This window comes from Lissotriton helveticus, chromosome 1_1, assembly GCF_964261635.1.
Source record: "Lissotriton helveticus chromosome 1_1, aLisHel1.1, whole genome shotgun sequence".
In the NCBI taxonomy this organism is placed as follows: domain Eukaryota; kingdom Metazoa; phylum Chordata; class Amphibia; order Caudata; family Salamandridae; genus Lissotriton; species Lissotriton helveticus.
The window spans coordinates 2,094,049,370-2,094,067,329 of record NC_136057.1 but is presented as its reverse complement, the minus strand read 5'-3'; the positions used below and the strand labels follow the sequence as shown (position 1 = coordinate 2,094,067,329).

At 45.1% G+C, this 17,960-nt stretch overlaps 1 protein-coding gene across 1 annotated transcript in view; it reads left to right on the top strand.

Annotated features, from left to right (window-relative positions):
* The first annotated feature begins 1,783 nt into the window (after positions 1–1,783).
* Positions 1,784–17,960, top strand: part of SPATA1 (spermatogenesis associated 1) — a 451,261-nt gene continuing 435,084 nt past the window's right edge. Inside the window, exon 1 of the mRNA XM_078645859.1 lies at positions 1,784–2,035. Coding sequence (XP_078501985.1) covers positions 2,000–2,035 — 36 coding nt within the window. The 5' untranslated portion in view covers positions 1,784–1,999. The remainder of the gene's footprint in view (positions 2,036–17,960) is intronic.

Sequence of the window (17,960 nt, the reverse complement as noted above, 5' to 3'; positions counted from 1 at the left end):
TGGCCCCAGTAAGCTACTAATTGGAAGAGCCAGGCCAGGTGTATCAAGTCAATATTCATGTGTGAACATTTTCCACATGCAGCTTCCATAACCAGTCGGTGCGTGTGTGAGTGACTGCACCCGCTCGCATGGGTATGTCTGAGGTGTCCATAGTACCCCATTTCCCCCCTCCAGAGAGCTGCCTTAGGAGGGGCACTGACCTTTTTGTGGCGCACTGTGAGTGCGTCTTCTATGGTCCTGTTTGCGGGTGCGCCAGTGTCTATAATACTTACAACAAGGGGTGGTGATGGACAGAGTCTCTGAATTAAGCAGAATACTCTCACCCAGTCAAGAGATCAGGGCTAGATCCAACACCGTTTTTTAGCTCATTGCACCATCCCAGTTTCAGAACCTGGCTGTATGCAAATTAGTCTGTCCCTGGCCCAGTGCATCATGGGAACAGGGCAGACCAGACTACAAAAGCCAATTCTTACACTGGGAAGGAAACAAGCTTCCGGGGACCGGTTTCTGGCATTACAGCCGTCTTCGGCCCGGCTTGCTTGAATCCTGATGGTGCCATGAGCAAGGGACTCACATCTGAGTATACCCTTCCACGCTTAGGGTGGACAAAAATATTTACAACAAGGGGTGGTGATGGACAGAGTCTCTGAATTAAGCAGAATACTCTCACCCAGTCAAGAGATCAGGGCTAGATCCAACACCGTTTTTTAGCTCATTGCACCATCCCAGTGTAAGAATTGGCTTTTGTAGTTTGGTTTGCCCTGTTCCCATCATGCACTGGGACAGGAACAGACTAATTTGCATACAGCCAGGTTCTGAAACTGGGATGGTGCAATGAGCTAAAAAACGGTGTTGGATCTAGCCCTGATCTCTTGACTGGGTGAGAGTATTCTGCTTAATTCAGAGACTCTGTCCCTCACCACCCCTTGTTGTTAATAGTGTCTATAATACAGCACAAGTGCAGAGGCAAAGGGATTCCCAGATTTGCATGGGGCCACGCCCTCATCCAAATGATGAACACCCTCTGAAGACAGTGCTGGCGCTACATGTGTGCCACCTTTAGCAGTATGACAGAACGGGCTGTATAAGCATCGGCGGCTCCCTTCTGTAATACCATTGTGCCCCGGAGGCGCACAAAGTATACATAATAAATGCAACAGGCACAATCGTCTACACTAATATGTGTAACTGTCAGCAAATGGGTACATTAAGTTTGTGAAGGATTTTCAGAGCACTGATAACCGGAGCTAACTAAGCTATTTGCCTCTGACCTAGATGATAAAAACTATCACAACATGTAGATGATATACAGGTCCATCTGAAGATAATGATTTGTGCACTACGAACCTTAAAGTTTGAGCTATACAAAAAACCTAATAAAGAAATAAAACAAATAATAAACTCGTTATTTTTCTACTGCTAAATATTTCCACATCATTTCTGAGACTGTCAGCTGGGTCTGGTTTTAGATGTCTGGTCTGGGACTGGTTTTAGATGTCCCTTTGACATGTACGAGTAATGTGTTTTTTCTTTCTTCGTTTTTAAACTGAGTCAATGTGTATGGCGATAATGTAAATGCTGTGGAGTGGAACTCAATAACTGGCCTGCACATACACATTTTCCTTTGACGACGTCATGTAAAAACAACATAGATTGAATAAGACTATGTATATTTGCGCAGCTCCCTGACGAGTTCCTTTCTGTGGCAATCGGAGAGTTGACTGGAGGGAGGGTCAACATTAAAGCGATTGCCAAATCGAGCCACCGAGGTGCGGCGGATTTCAGGTTGAAAGCAAAGCCGGTGGAAATGTATCCTGGAGCTTGTTACTTACCCAAACACTCGGCGCCGCACAGCGGCTTTCTTTTCTCCTGAAGGCCTGAGGTGGAACAGAAGATAACGTCTCCAAGACTTCAGCGAAATTCTTGCCATACTCGGAAAGTATGGCGGGCGAGGCAGGAGCGCTGTGAGGGAGCTCTGTGCAGTCGGGCACGAAGGAACATGACCGCCAGTCAGACCAGGCCGCAAACTGCTGGGGTAAGACCACCGCTTCATTTTTTATCCGTTCAAGGTATTTTGACTTTGCTACGAAATACCCCTAGTGCCAATTCCAGTTGACCAGTAACAATGGTTTCTACTGGACCCGATTGCTGCATGCGAAATTTGAAAACGCATTAAAAACTATGCGGGCAGCTCTAGTTGATTCCAGTTGCTTATTTTAAATGTTTTAGCGTGTTAATTGCTTATATTGACTACGATTGGTATTTGTATTTAAAAATAACATGTATTTTGTGTGCGATTAAACATAAGATAGGAAGTGACTTTACGGCCAGAGCCGCACTTTGGAGCTGGGGAACCAGGTTCGAGAATCGGCGAGGGCTCTGCATCCTGTGATCCTGGGCAAATCACTTCATCTCCCCGTAATTGCCAAAAACAAATGTGTCCTTGTGTAATATAACTGGTGCTCATGTAAAGCGCTCCAATACCTTCGGTTCGAGCTCGTGCTATATAAAACTGCAAAAAATCATCTGTGCTGTGGAGTCAGTATTAACAGCAAAATAGCGTATGTGGTAATAGGCAGAAAAATGTTGATTCACAGGAAGAAGTGTTATTTTGTGTGTATTCATGTTTACTAGATACATATCCTCAGCTGATTATTTAGTAAATGTGTGTCTGGAATGGTTAAAGTCGTCTTGCTTTGGAAGGATGGCGTTCTGCATAATGACTGTTCTGCCAGCTGCTTAGGGATAGGGAGGAATTTGATTCTTTCCTTTTGTGGGGGAGGAGGGGTCCGATTTGGGGGACAGTATATAGGGGAGGAGACAATTTGTGTCAAAGATTAGAACTTTCCAAAAATAGACTTAAAAACTAGGCTATGATGTTAAATTCTGGTGGACTGTTTTAACACATTGGTCAAACCTAAGCCCATGTCTCTATCTGCTCCTGCTGTCATTAAAGGAATTGTGCTTAACACCCATTCACCAGTTATTCACCCCTTGGCTGCTAAGCTTTTTCCCATTAGAATGCTAAGCCCTTTTTTGGCTATTTGGGTTAGTTCGCGTTTAGGGCATACATTTTTTTCCACATAAGGTATCGACACCAAATGTATGTCCTTTTTTCCAAAGTCCTGGGGATTCCGGAGCTACTCAGAGTATGTGGATTCCTGTGAAAGGGGACTGAGAAAATAGCCACAGTATAGCTAAATTAGTTTTTTTGGGGGAAAAGTAGAAAAAAGTAGTCAGCAAAAAAGTGTCTGTTCTTTTCCCTAAAATGACATACCTGGATGTATGACGTTACAACGCAGGCTTTTACAACGCCTGCCTTTACAACGTGGTTTTTACATCGCATACCATTACAACGCATAGCGCTTTTGGGTGCTGGATAGTGAATAGTTTAATTTACTATTCTAACTCCAGTCCCCGTGGACACTAGGGAAGGTTATTGGATAGTAAATTAACCTATTCCATATTCTAGAGCGCCCCCCAGCGCAATGCGTTGTAATAGTTTGCGTTGTAATGACCGCGTTGTAATGGTAGTGCGTTGTAAAAGTTTCGTTGTAAGTGATGTTTGCCGACATACCTAAAAGGTTTGCTGCGCTAAAGTCATATTTTCTTGGCTTTCAGGAAAATGCGGAGCTGAATCAAAAAAACAATATTTTTTTTTCTGGGTTTGGCATTTTTCCTAATTTTTGTGCTTTCAACCTACTTCAAGAATGTAGCGGAAACGGGAATGAAACCAATTGGTGATCCCAGAAAGCTATAGATTTCTGAAATCTGAGTTCAGCAAGGAGTCAGTGGTGTAGATCCCTCAAGGTTTTCCCAAAGAAAATAACTGTTGAAATAACATACATATTCTATATTTTATATATATATATATATATATATATATTCAAACTGTGTTTGCCCCCAGGGCCTCCCGGGTCCAAACCAAAAGAAGCCGCCACTCCAGTCAATACGTTTTATCAGAAACTGGTAGATTTATTGTTCAAATCTCTACAGCATGTTTCACAGCGACAAACCAACGCGTTTCGTGAGCTCCCTACTCACTTGATCACGGTTGTTACAAACACTGTTTGCTGAGAATAATTTAAAACGGGAGTCCCTCCCCCCATCGGTCACATGATTCCAACCATATGTTTTTTGACACTATGGCCTTCTGGGACTCGTAGTTTTTACATTACAAGATGTTATTTCATGTTATTCTCACAGAAAAACAAGTTGTGCACCCCTTCCCTGCTGATTGACAGTTTTTGAATCATATATTCCTTTCGTGATATTTACATTAAGGATTTCTTGTGTGCCGGAAAACCACAGTCATTATTCTAGGCAATTGAGATTAGAATCGACTTTTCAGTAAAATAAAAGCCCTCCAGTGGGCTGACTCAGTCATGTGGTACCTTAAAAAAAGGGGGTTCCTTATAATTTGATTAAGGTTCCTTGTACCTTACATAAGGAAGGATGGTTAGTGTTTCCAGCACTTTAAATTCAATAATTTTCAACATATAATTTTTCAATAATAAACAAACAATAGGGTATTTTTATACCGGTCTTTTTCCATTAGACCTACTTAGAGCCCTCTAGTGGGCTGACATTTACCAGGGTGTTAAATACTAACTCAAAATTTAGTACATTTGAAATTTCGCCCAGATTTTGGCTTTCATGTATACTGTGCCGTGGTTTTGTGGAGGGAAAAGTTAGTTATGGAGTACATCAATGGAGGCTTTCATTGTTATCAAATGTGTACATAAAGTTCTTCGGACTGGTTCAGACCATAAGGGGTCATTGTTCGAAAGTTCAAGATGTGGCGTGATTCCTTTTGGCGCAGCAATTTTTCTCGGTGTCCCCCCCTTTCCGTTGGGGCCAATGTTTCCAATCCCAGAAATTTCAAAAGTCGCCAATTGCCATCATGATTTGTCTCCATGTGTCTGGCCACTGCATTACCTCTATCTTTATTGGTTGTGGCCCTGGTATGTTCCAAGATACGCTTCTTAAGCTCACAAATTGTGCTTCCTATATAGCGCAGCTTGCACGGACATTCAATTAGGTACACTGTATACTGGGTTTTGCAAGTGATTAGTTCTTTAATCTTCCAAGTTTTTCCATTCGTCATTTCGATTTGTTTCGTTGGTTTGGCTATCTCGCAAACTTTGCAATTGTAGCATTTGTTGAATCCAACTGTTTTGAGCCAAAATGTTTTTTTACGGTTCATGAAATGACTATGGATCAATTGGTCCTTCAGATTTTTTGTTCTGCGGTATGTGACCACTGGGTGATCCCCCATTTTCTGACCAATTGTTGGATCCAGTTTCAACAATTTCCAGTTTTTTCTGAGAATCTGGACAACTTCTTTTGCTTCTTTGCTATAATCCAGTATTAGTCTTATAGGTTCTTCCATTTCTTTTTCATTGATTTGTGGTTTCAAACAATCTGCCCTCGATTTCTCGTTGGCTCTTTCCCAACATTTTTTCGTCAGGTTTTTTCCATATTTTCTCTTACGGAATCTCTCCATTGTTGTTGCACTGTGCTTCTCCCATTCTGTTTTTTCGCTACAAATTCGTTTAACACGGAGGAATTCACCGTATGGTATACTTGATATTAGGGTAGGTTGATGAAAGCTTGTGGCTTCCAATGTCGAATTTGTGGCCGTTTTCTTCCTGTGTAAGGTAGTCTCCACTTTGTTGTTTTGGATATATACTTCTGTATCCAAAAAGGATATCGATTGCCTGCTTTTTGTGTAGGTGAATTTCAGACCTCTTGTACTATTGTTCAAAAGTTCAAAGTATTCTTCGAATTCACTCTCACTTCCCCCCCACACTATAAATAAATCGTCAATAAATCTCTTCCATTGTACGATGTGTTGGGTGTGTTTGACATTTCGTTGGTTCCAGGCTATCTCTTCCTCCCACCAACCCATTGCTATGCAAGCATAGCTTGGGCTGAATGAGAATCCCATTGCCGCGCCATTGCGCTGACGATAGAGTTGTTCTCCAAAGAAGAAGATGTTGTTTGAGAGTAATAATCTGATCATTTCATACAACATGTCATTATGTTCCTTATAATGTATGTTTCGTTTTTCCAGGAAGTATTTGCAAGCCATCAATCCCAAATCATTGTCAATATTTGTGTACAGTCCGATAACATCCATGGATATTAGCAAATAGTTATCCTGCCAAACCAACTCAGATATTGTACACAAAAAGTCTGTAGTGTCTTTCAAATATGATTTTAAATTCTCCACATAAGGTCTTAGAAAGAAATCAATGAAATTCCCCATTGGTTCCATCAATGAACCGTTTGCTGACACTATCGGTCTTCCTGGTGGTTTCGTGGGGTTTTTGTGGATTTTAGGCAGAAAGTACATGGTTGCCATCCGTGGAAAATCGACTGTTAGGTATTTCCTTTCCTCATAGTCGATTAGATTACTGTTTTCCCATGTTAAGAGTTTTTGATCTAACTCTCTCTTTAATTGATCTGTTGGGTTCTTCATTAGTTGTTCATAATACTCCGGGTTCGATAGTTGATTCATCGCTTCCTCCGTGTATAAGTCCTTATCCCAAATCACCACGTTCCCCCCCTTGTCTGCCATTTTTATTTCCACATGTTTGTCATTGATGAGGGTTGATGAGGGTTGTCAGTGCTACTCGTTCTTGTGGGGTTAGATTGTCTTGAAATTTAAAGACAATCTAAAAAAAAAAAAAAAAAAAAAAAAAAAATATATATATATATATATCAATATATATAAAAACGAAAGTATGTCTGTCTGTCTGTCCATTATGCATTACTACACCATTCATCCGATCGCCATGAAACTTTGGGAAGTTGTTGAGTACACTCCCGCCTAGGTTTCAGGCATAAAAATGTTTTAAACATCGGCCCCCGCGGCCCTCATAATCCTTCGAGTACTGATGTACGCACCAGACGGAAAATCAACAAATCGTGTATCCACAAGCACTCGAATAAATAAATAGAATTAAAACACCATTCATCCAATCGCCATGAAACTTTGGGAAGTTGTTGAGTACACTCCCGAGAACGTTTCTGTCAGAGTTCCCGGCCGCTGGTAAATCACTGCCTGCGACTTAGCGAGTTTTGGGACTCGAACTACAAATCCCATGATCCTTTGCGCGTCGCGTCGATATGACGCTATGCGACGGGGAAATGCATAACTGTGCTCCAGCACGAAGACGCGCTGCCGATTATTCTTGAATGGTGGCTTGGCGTTTGGAGTCGGAGTCTTCTGTCTTGTTCTGGAAGGAGTATTGCTTTGGTTCTCCCAAGGTTTGGATTACTTTGCTGGGGCTTAGGAAGCGCCCGCATCGTTTGTGCCTGTGACTGCGCAGCGTGGTCTTCTGTGGATTACTTGGCTGGGGCTTAGGAAGCACCCGCATCGTTTGTGCCTGTGACTGCGCAGCGTGGTCTTCTGTGGATTACTTGGCTGGGGCTTAGGAAGCGCCCGCATCGTGGGACTCCTCGTTTCAGGTTTTGGTGCTCTGGCGGGTTCGTTCTAATTACAGTGGCTGGTGTGGTGTTGTGCCCACGCCCCAATTAACTTCCGCTAACCTTTGCTAACACTAGTCTTCTGTTTGCGTGCTATCCAGGAGACGGGGTGTACTGTTGTGGAGATTAGATCCATTTCCTGATTTTCTTTGAACTGTAGTAGACAGGCTGTCTGCCGCAGGGACCGATCCTATTTTCATTTGGGCTGAGCTGCTATTGGTATTCTTGTTCACACTGAATTGCATTAACCATTTCCAAGAAAACAGGGGTGGTTGCATATATAATTGCTAAAGAACTAAAGTGTGATGCAAGCATTCACGGCTAATACATGAAGTAATGTATTTGGAACATTCTTGGAGGGAATGAAAGTTGCTATCTGGGGGAAAAGAAACAGAGCGGTTGAATTCATATTCCATACCGGAGAAGGGGGAATAGAGAGACTCAGTGGAGAGGGCAGTCAGGATTTCCTCATTCAGAATAGGGTAGGTGATTTCTCTTTTGCCTAATACCTATTGTTTAATTACGGAGAGGCAAGTTATATTGAGATTATTCATATCTTACAGAAAGAATCCTGTGAATGAGAAGAGGCCCATTCTATTTCCCGCTATAATCAGCATTCCGGTTTAGCCTTGTCAGGTGAGAATTCTTAGCTTAATAGAGCAGAATGGTATGTCCATAATAAGGGAACAGTGCCACTTATTTCGTGCTTTGTATCTTTCAGGTTCCCCATTCCTGCAGCCCAGCCGTTCCCCTCCGGACTTTTTCCCCCGCTTGATCTCCTTAACAGTCTGAGGTTCATTCATAGCCAGACTTGGGATGATCTAGAGGAGGGCCCCTTTACAGCATCAATACAATCCTGGGGATTAGCAACGGAGGATTCTGACAGAATAATCGGCCCACGTATTCTTATCCTCCCGGTTGTATTGATAGAAGGATGGCCTCCTTGGATGACGTATTGGAGGCCTTAGGTCTGTTAAGAGCAGAGTTAGTCGCATCACGTCAGGAAACCGCAGCATTACAAGCTCGGGTGGACGCGTTACAGCGTAACCCATTTGATGCGGGAGCCCCTCAACCTGCCTCAGTGGTGGTAGAAATGCCCTCACCAGTTCCAGTGGCACCCCCGGAACGATTTCATGGTGATCGGAAAAAAGTGCAGGTGTTCATGACCCAAGTAATGTTGCACTTCACTTGCAAACCAAAGTCCTTTCTAACAAATCAAGCGAGGGTTTCCTTTTTGATCTCATATTTGGGGGGAGAGGCAGCACAATGGGCGGTCCCTATAGTGAAGAGCAATTACCCCCTTCTGTATGATTGGGATTTGTTTCGAGCTGAATTCGAAAAGACATTCGATAGGAGAGCGGAGACCTTTTCGGCTGATAAAGAACTGTTAGTACTTAAACAGGGATCAGCCGATCTTGTCACCTACTTGAATCATTTTAGAAGACTAGTGGCAGAGACAGACTGGCCTGAAACCAAACAAACTGTCATATTCTATCAGGGGCTCACAGAGAATCTAAAAGACGTCATAGCACAGGTAGACCCTAAACCCACTACGTGTGCAGCTCTCATAGAGCTGGCATTGAGATTGGACCATCGGTTAAGGGAAAGAAAAGGGGATCACGGAAGAAGAGACAGGCCTATCCCTTTGGGTGACAAACAGAGCGGAGGAGAAAAGACTGATGGGAAGACGGAACCCATGGAAATAGGAGCCGTAAGAGCGTCTTTGACGCTCAGTGAAAGAGACCATCGCCGCAAGTTTGGGTTGTGTCTTTATTGCGGTAAAAAAGGAAACTTCTTGCGGGAATGCCCTATCAAGCCTAAGGGAGGTCGGTTTCGTGCAGGACAAATGGCTGTTTCCTCAGCGGAAAAGGGGTCGGAAAACTTCAGTGCTTGAGTCCATTGGAAGGGAGTGACTCAAGCAGGCAACTTATCCCTTCAGTAACGAACGAAGGTAAAGCTGGTACTCGTCTGTTCTTTCTAGAAATGGAGGTCTGGATTGATCGAATCCCAAAAAACATCCGAGCAATGGTGGATTTGGGTGCTACGGGATGTTTCATGGATAAGGAGGAGGCTCGCAGACTGGGGGTGACGCCTATAAGAAAACCAATTCCGGAAGTGGTGTTTGCAGTGGACGGACGTGAATTGGAATCAGGCCCGATTAATCAACATACCCCTGAGTATGAGCTGTGGTATGGGGGTTATCATAAAGATCTCCTGTCCTTTAATCTCATCCATGCCCCTCAGTATGGAGTAATATTGGGTCTCCCATGGTTACAGAAACATGAACCTACGATTCGTTGGAACGAACAGTCCTTGGATTTGCACTCCGCATATTGTCAGGAGTTTTGCAACATCGACTTCCATCATCCTGCCAAGGTGTTGGCAACCACGCATTATGTTACAACAGCAGCAGAGAAAGAGGTGTCGCTACCAAGTTGTTATCGGGAATACGAGGACGTGTTCAGTGAGAGCAAGGCCGAGGTGTTACCACCACATCCAGAATATGATTGTCGAATAGAGTTGAGACCCGGATCTGAGATTCCATGTGGTAGAATTTACGCGCTCTCTCAACCGGAAACAATGCATCTCCGAGAATATCTGGATAAGCTGCTAAAACTGGGATTTATCCGTCCTTCTAGGTCCCCCGCGGCCTCTCCACTTTTCTTCATACCCAAAGCGAATGGAGAATTACGCTGTTGCATAGACTTCAGAGCGTTAAATGCTATAACGATCAAGAATCAATACCCGCTTCCATTGATTCCGGTTCTTTTGGAACAAGTACGAGCAGCCAGCATCTACACGAAATTGGATCTCAGAGGGGCTTACCACCTAGTGCGTATGCGGCGAGGCGATGAGTGGAAGACAGCCTTTAAGACGCGGTACGGGCTCTTCGAGTATCTCGTGATGCCCTTTGGGCTTTGTAATGCCCCCGCTTCCTTCCGATTTTTTCTAAATGAAGTCCTACGTGAGTTTCTGGATATCTTTGTTGTGGTATACATAGATGACATTTTAATATACTCAAACAACGATACGGAACACAAGGATCATGTAGGCCAAGTCCTTCGAGCATTACAGCGGAATCATCTGTACTGTAAATTGACAAAATGCGAATTTCATGTTACCACAGTAGAGTTTCTAGGGGTCATGCTCACGCCATCAGGTCAGGTGATGGCTGAAAGAAAAGTACAAGCGATTGTGGAGTGGCCTCGACCCAACAACATCAAGGACATACAAAGCCTCCTAGGATTTGCGAATTTCTACCGGAGATTCATCGCACATTTCTCAGAGATGGTGACTCCACTAACAAGGTTAACTCGGAAAAACATCCCGTTCTTGTGGGGCACAGCAGAACAAACAGCCTTTGAACGATTGAAGAAAGCCTTTACGACCGCTCCAGTCCTGACACATGCCAACCCTGACCTCCCTTTTGTAGTGGAAGCAGACGCCTCAGAAATGGCGATAGGGGCTGTCCTATCCCAAAGAAATGAGAGTACCGGTCACCTCCATCCCATTGCATTCATGTCTCGCAAGCTCAATCCAGCAGAGCAAAATTACACGATTGCAGAGAAAGAACTTTTAGCAATAAAAGACGCGTTTACAGAATGGAGGCATTGGTTAATGGGAGCGTCTCATCAAATCACGGTGTTTACAGACCATCGCAATTTACAGTTCATGCGAGCAGCTAAACATCTCACACCCAGACAACTGAGATGGATGTTGTTTTTTGCAGAATTTCACTTCATAGTTACGTTCCGCCCAGGAAGTGAAAACAGGAAGGCGGACGCCTTAACTCGCCAAGACAACAATCCCCCAGTTCTACCTACACCAGAGAGGAGCATCATAGAACCAAAGAAGGTGTTGGGTGTGATACGCCTTGATGATTTTCTCCAAAAAATCAGGAGAGGCATACGAACATTCGAATGGAAGACGTGGTTACGAATGCATCCGGAGTGGAGAGTCAGACAAGGGTTGCCTATGAAAGGCCCACAAGTGCTACTACCCACACTGGGTTTACGGAAACAGGCGTTCAAATGGTGTCATGATCTTCCCTGTGCTGGACATATAGGAGGAACAAAGACTTTGGAAAAGCTGCTCCGGAGATTTTGGTGGCCTACCATTCGCCCTGATGTGTTTGCATGGGTTCAAAAGTGTTCTACATGTTCTCAAGCCAAGAGCGATCATCGGCCCAAACAGGGGCTTCTTCAATGCATGCCTACTCCTATGACTCCTTGGGAGAGATTCTCTGTAGACTTTGTTGTGGGTTTGCCTCCAGATCAGGGGATGACAGCTATCATAGTGGTGGTGGACTATTTAACCAAATTGGGCCACTTCATTGCGTGTAAAAGAGTACCCACTGCTAGTCAATTAGCTTATCTCCTGCTCCTCCATGTAATACAGTTACATGGGCTTCCCCGTTTCATAGTGTCTGACAGGGAGGCTCAGTTTACTGCAAGGTTTTGGAAGGCTTGGTGTGAGAAACTGTGTATTTCTTCCTCCCTCTCCACAAGCTTTCATCCTCAAACGGACGGTCAGACCGGCAGCAGAGGTGGCATACAATGATGCGATACATTCATCTACACAGTACTCTCCTTTTTACTGTACTTACGGTTTTCACCCTAGGTTTGCCCCCTTGAGTGTACCCTCAGTGGAGGTCAAGATCCCTAAATTGCAAGCCCGCTTGGTTCATCTTCGTAGCACTATGGTACAAGCACGAAATAACCTGGTTAAAGCTAAACGAAGGTATAAGATGCAAGCTGATAAGCACCGCAGGTCCTGCCCAGCGTACAACAAGGGAGAGTGGGTGTGGTTGTCGACTCGGAACATTCGATTTCGCAAGTACAGTGTATTCAACCCTAGGTTTATAGGTCCGTACAAAGTGATCAGACATATAAACCCTGTAACTGTGAAATTGCATCTACCAGCTCATTTCAGAATACATCCTGTGTTTCACGTGTCTCTTCTGAAGCCAGCACGTTGTCCGGGCAGTAGGCCCCCGTTGCCAGTGAGAGTGCATCAGGATGTGGAATATGAAGTAAGGAGGATTTTGGATGCAAGGAGAGTGCGAGGTAGACTACAGTATTTGGTTTCCTGGAAGGGGTATGGGCCGGAGGAGGACTCTTGGGAGCCTGTGACGGCTGCGCATGCTCCCAGACTTGTGTGGCAGTTCCACCTTCGGCATCCTGGCAAGCCTGGTGGCAGTCAGTGAATCTCGGAAGGGGAGTGTTCTGTCAGAGTTCCCGGCCGCTGGTAAATCACTGCCTGCGACTTAGCGAGTTTCGGGACTCGAACTACAAATCCCATGATCCTTTGCGCGTCGCGTCGACATGACGCTATGCGACGGGGAAATGCATAACTGTGCTCCAGCAGGAAGACGCGCTGCCGATTATTCTTGAATGGTGGCTTGGCGTTTGGAGTCGGAGTCTTCTGTCTTGTTCTGGAAGGAGTATTGCTTTGGTTCTCCCAAGGTTTGGATTACTTTGCTGGGGCTTAGGAAGCGCCCGCATCGTTTGTGCCTGTGACTGCGCAGCGTGGTCTTCTGTGGATTACTTGGCTGGGGCTTAGGAAGCGCCCGCATCGTGGGACTCCTCGTTTCAGGTTTTGGTGCTCTGGCGGCTTCGTTCTAATTACAGTGGCTGGTGTGGTGTTGTGCCCACGCCCCAATTAACTTCCGCTAACCTTTGCTAACACTAGTCTTCTGTTTGCGTGCTATCCAGGAGACGGGGTGTACTGTTGTGGAGATTAGATCCATTTCCTGATTTTCTTTGAACTGTAATAGACAGGCTGTCTGCCGCAGGGACCGATCCTATTTTCATTTGGGCTGAGCTGCTATTGGTATTCTTGTTCACACTGAATTGCATTAACCATTTCCAAGAAAACAGGGGTGGTTGCATATATCATTGCTAAAGAACTAAAGTGTGATGCAAGCATTCACGGCTAATACATGAAGTAATGTATTTGGAACATTCTTGGAGGGAATGAAAGTTGCTATCTGGGGGAAAAGAAACAGAGTGGTTGAATTCATATTCCATACCGGAGAAGGGGGAATAGAGAGACTCAGTGGAGAGGGCAGTCAGGATTTCCTCATTCAGAATAGGGTAGGTGATTTCTCTTTTGCCTAATACCTATTGTTTAATTACGGAGAGGCAAGGTATATTGAGATTATTCATATCTTACAGAAAGAATCCTGTGAATGAGAAGAGGCCCATTCTATTTCCCGCTATAATCAGCATTCCGGTTTAGCCTTGTCAGGTGAGAATTCTTAGCTTAATAGAGCAGAATGGTATGTCCATAATAAGGGAACAGTGCCACTTATTTCGTGCTTTGTATCTTTCAGGTTCCCCATTCCTGCAGCCCAGCCGTTCCCCTCCGGACTTTTTCCCCCGCTTGATCTCCTTAACAGTCTGAGGTTCATTCATAGCCAGACTTGGGATGATCTAGAGGAGGGCCCCTTTACAGCATCAATACAATCCTGGGGATTAGCAACGGAGGATTCTGACAGAATAATCGGCCCACGTATTCTTATCCTCCCGGTTGTATTTATAGAAGGATGGCCTCCTTGGATGACGTATTGGAGGCCTTAGGTCTGTTAAGAGCAGAGTTAGTCGCATCACGTCAGGAAACCGCAGCATTACAAGCTCGGGTGGACGCGTTACAGCGTAACCCATTTGATGCGGGAGCCCCTCAACCTGCCTCAGTGGTGGTAGAAATGCCCTCACCAGTTCCAGTGGCACCCCCGGAACGATTTCATGGTGATCGGAAAAAAGTGCAGGTGTTCATGACCCAAGTAATGTTGCACTTCACTTGCAAACCAAAGTCCTTTCTAACAAATCAAGCGAGGGTTTCCTTTTTGATCTCATATTTGGGGGGAGAGGCAGCACAATGGGCGGTCCCTATAGTGAAGAGCAATTACCCCCTTCTGTATGATTGGGATTTGTTTCGAGCTGAATTCGAAAAGACATTCGATAGGAGAGCGGAGACCTTTTCGGCTGATAAAGAACTGTTAGTACTTAAACAGGGATCAGCCGATCTTGTCACCTACTTGAATCATTTTAGAAGACTAGTAGCAGAGACAGACTGGCCTGAAACCAAACAAACTGTCATATTCTATCAGGGGCTCACAGAGAATCTAAAAGACGTCATAGCACAGGTAGACCCTCAACCCACTACGTGTGCAGCTCTCATAGAGCTGGCATTGAGATTGGACCATCGGTTAAGGGAAAGAAAAGGGGATCACGGAAGAAGAGACAGGCCTATCCCTTTGGGTGACAAACAGAGCGGAGGAGAAAAGACTGATGGGAAGACGGAACCCATGGAAATAGGAGCCGTAAGAGCGTCTTTGACGCTCAGTGAAAGAGACCATCGCCGCAAGTTTGGGTTGTGTCTTTATTGCGGTAAAAAAGGACACTTCTTGCGGGAATGCCCTATCAAGCCTAAGGGAGGTCGGTTTCGTGCAGGACAAATGGCTGTTTCCTCAGCGGAAAAGGGGTCGGAAAACTTCAGTGCTTGAGTCCATTGGAAGGGAGTGACTCAAGCAGGCAACTTATCCCTTCAGTAACGAACGAAGGTAAAGCTGGTACTCGTCTGTTCTTTCTAGAAATGGAGGTCTGGATTGATCGAATCCCAAAAAACATCCGAGCAATGGTGGATTCGGGTGCTACAGGATGTTTCATGGATAAGGAGGAGGCTCGCAGACTGGGGGTGACGCCGATAAGAAAACCAATTCCGGAAGTGGTGTTTGCAGTGGACGGACGTGAATTGGAATCAGGCCCGATTAATCAACATACCCCTGAGTATGAGCTGTGGTATGGGGGTTATCATAAAGATCTCCTGTCCTTTAATCTCATCCATGCCCCTCAGTATGGAGTAATATTGGGTCTCCCATGGTTACAGAAACATGAACCTACGATTCGTTGGAACGAACAGTCCTTGGATTTGCACTCCGCATGTTGTCAGGAGTTTTGCAACATCGACTTCCATCATCCTGCCAAGGTGTTGGCAACCACGCATTATGTTACAACAGCAGCAGAGAAAGAGGTGTCGCTACCAAGTTGTTATCGGGAATACGAGGACGTGTTCAGTGAGAGCAAGGCCGAGGTGTTACCACCACATCCAGAATATGATTGTCGAATAGAGTTGAGACCCGGATCTGAGATTCCATGTGGTAGAATTTACGCGCTCTCTCAACCGGAAACAATGCATCTCCGAGAATATCTGGATAAGCTGCTAAAACTGGGATTTATCCGTCCTTCTAGGTCCCCCGCGGCCTCTCCACTTTTCTTCATACCCAAAGCGAATGGAGAATTACGCTGTTGCATAGACTTCAGAGCGTTAAATGCTATAACGATCAAGAATCAATACCCGCTTCCATTGATTCCGGTTCTTTTGGAACAAGTACGAGCAGCCAGCATCTACACGAAATTGGATCTCAGAGGGGCTTACCACCTAGTGCGTATGCGGTGAGGCGATGAGTGGAAGACCGCCTTTAAGACGCGGTACGGGCTCTTCGAGTATCTCGTGATGCCCTTTGGGCTTTGTAATGCCCCCGCTTCCTTCCGATTTTTTCTAAATGAAGTCCTACGTGAGTTTCTGGATATCTTTGTTGTGGTATACATAGATGACATTTTAATATACTCAAACAACGATACGGAACACAAGGATCATGTAGGCCAAGTCCTTCGAGCATTACAGCGGAATCATCTGTACTGTAAATTGACAAAATGCGAATTTCATGTTACCACAGTAGAGTTTCTAGGGGTCATGCTCACGCCATCAGGTCAGGTGATGGCTGAAAGAAAAGTACAAGCGATTGTGGAGTGGCCTCGACCCAACAACATCAAGGACATACAAAGCCTCCTAGGATTTGCGAATTTCTACCGGAGATTCATCGCACATTTCTCAGAGATGGTGACTCCACTAACAAGGTTAACTCGGAAAAACATCCCGTTCTTGTGGGGCACAGCAGAACAAACAGCCTTTGAACTATTGAAGAAAGCCTTTACGACCGCTCCAGTCCTGACACATGCCAACCCTGACCTCCCTTTTGTAGTGGAAGCAGACGCCTCAGAAATGGCGATAGGGGCTGTCCTATCCCAAAGAAATGAGAGTACCGGTCACCTCCATCCCATTGCATTCATGTCTCGCAAGCTCAATCCAGCAGAGCAAAATTACACGATTGCAGAGAAAGAACTTTTAGCAATAAAAGACGCGTTTAAAGAATGGAGGCATTGGTTAATGGGAGCGTCTCATCAAATCACGGTGTTTACAGACCATCGCAATTTACAGTTCATGCGAGCAGCTAAACATCTCACACCCAGACAACTCAGATGGATGTTGTTTTTTGCAGAATTTCACTTCATAGTTACGTTCCGCCCAGGAAGTGAAAACAGGAAGGCGGACGCCTTAACTCGCCAAGACAACAATCCCCCAGTTCTACCTACACCAGAGAGGAGCATCATAGAACCAAAGAAGGTGTTGGGTGTGATACGCCTTGATGATTTTCTCCAAAAAATCAGGAGAGGCATACGAACATTCGAATGGAAGACGTGGTTACGAATGCATCCGGAGTGGAGAGTCAGACAAGGGTTGCCTATGAAAGGCCCACAAGTGCTACTACCCACACTGGGTTTACGGAAACAGGCGTTCGAATGGTGTCATGATCTTCCCTGTGCTGGACATATAGGAGGAACAAAGACTTTGGAAAAACTGCTCCGGAGATTTTGGTGGCCTACCATTCGCCCTGATGTGTTTGCATGGGTTCAAAAGTGTTCTACATGTTCTCAAGCCAAGAGCGATCATCGGCCCAAACAGGGGCTTCTTCAATGCATGCCTACTCCTATGACTCCTTGGGAGAGATTCTCTGTAGACTTTGTTGTGGGTTTGCCTCCAGATCAGGGGATGGCAGCTATCATAGTGGTGGTGGACTATTTAACCAAATTGGGCCACTTCATTGCGTGTAAAAGAGTACCCACTGCTAGTCAATTAGCTCATCTCCTGCTCCTCCATGTAATACAGTTACATGGGCTTCCCCGTTTCATAGTGTCTGACAGGGAGGCTCAGTTTACTGCAAGGTTTTGGAAGGCTTGGTGTGAGAAACTGTGTATTTCTTCCTCCCTCTCCACAAGCTTTCATCCTCAAACGGACGGTCAGACCGGCAGCAGAGGTGGCATACAATGATGCGATACATTCATCTACACAGTACTCTCCTTTTTACTGTACTTACGGTTTTCACCCTAGGTTTGCCCCCTTGAGTGTACCCTCAGTGGAGGTCAAGATCCCTAAATTGCAAGCCCGCTTGGTTCATCTTCGTAGCACTATGGTACAAGCACGAAATAACCTGGTTAAAGCTAAACGAAGGTATAAGATGCAAGCTGATAAGCACCGCAGGTCCTGCCCAGCGTACAACAAGGGAGAGTGGGTGTGGTTGTCGACTCGTAACATTCGATTTCGCAAGTACAGTGTATTCAACC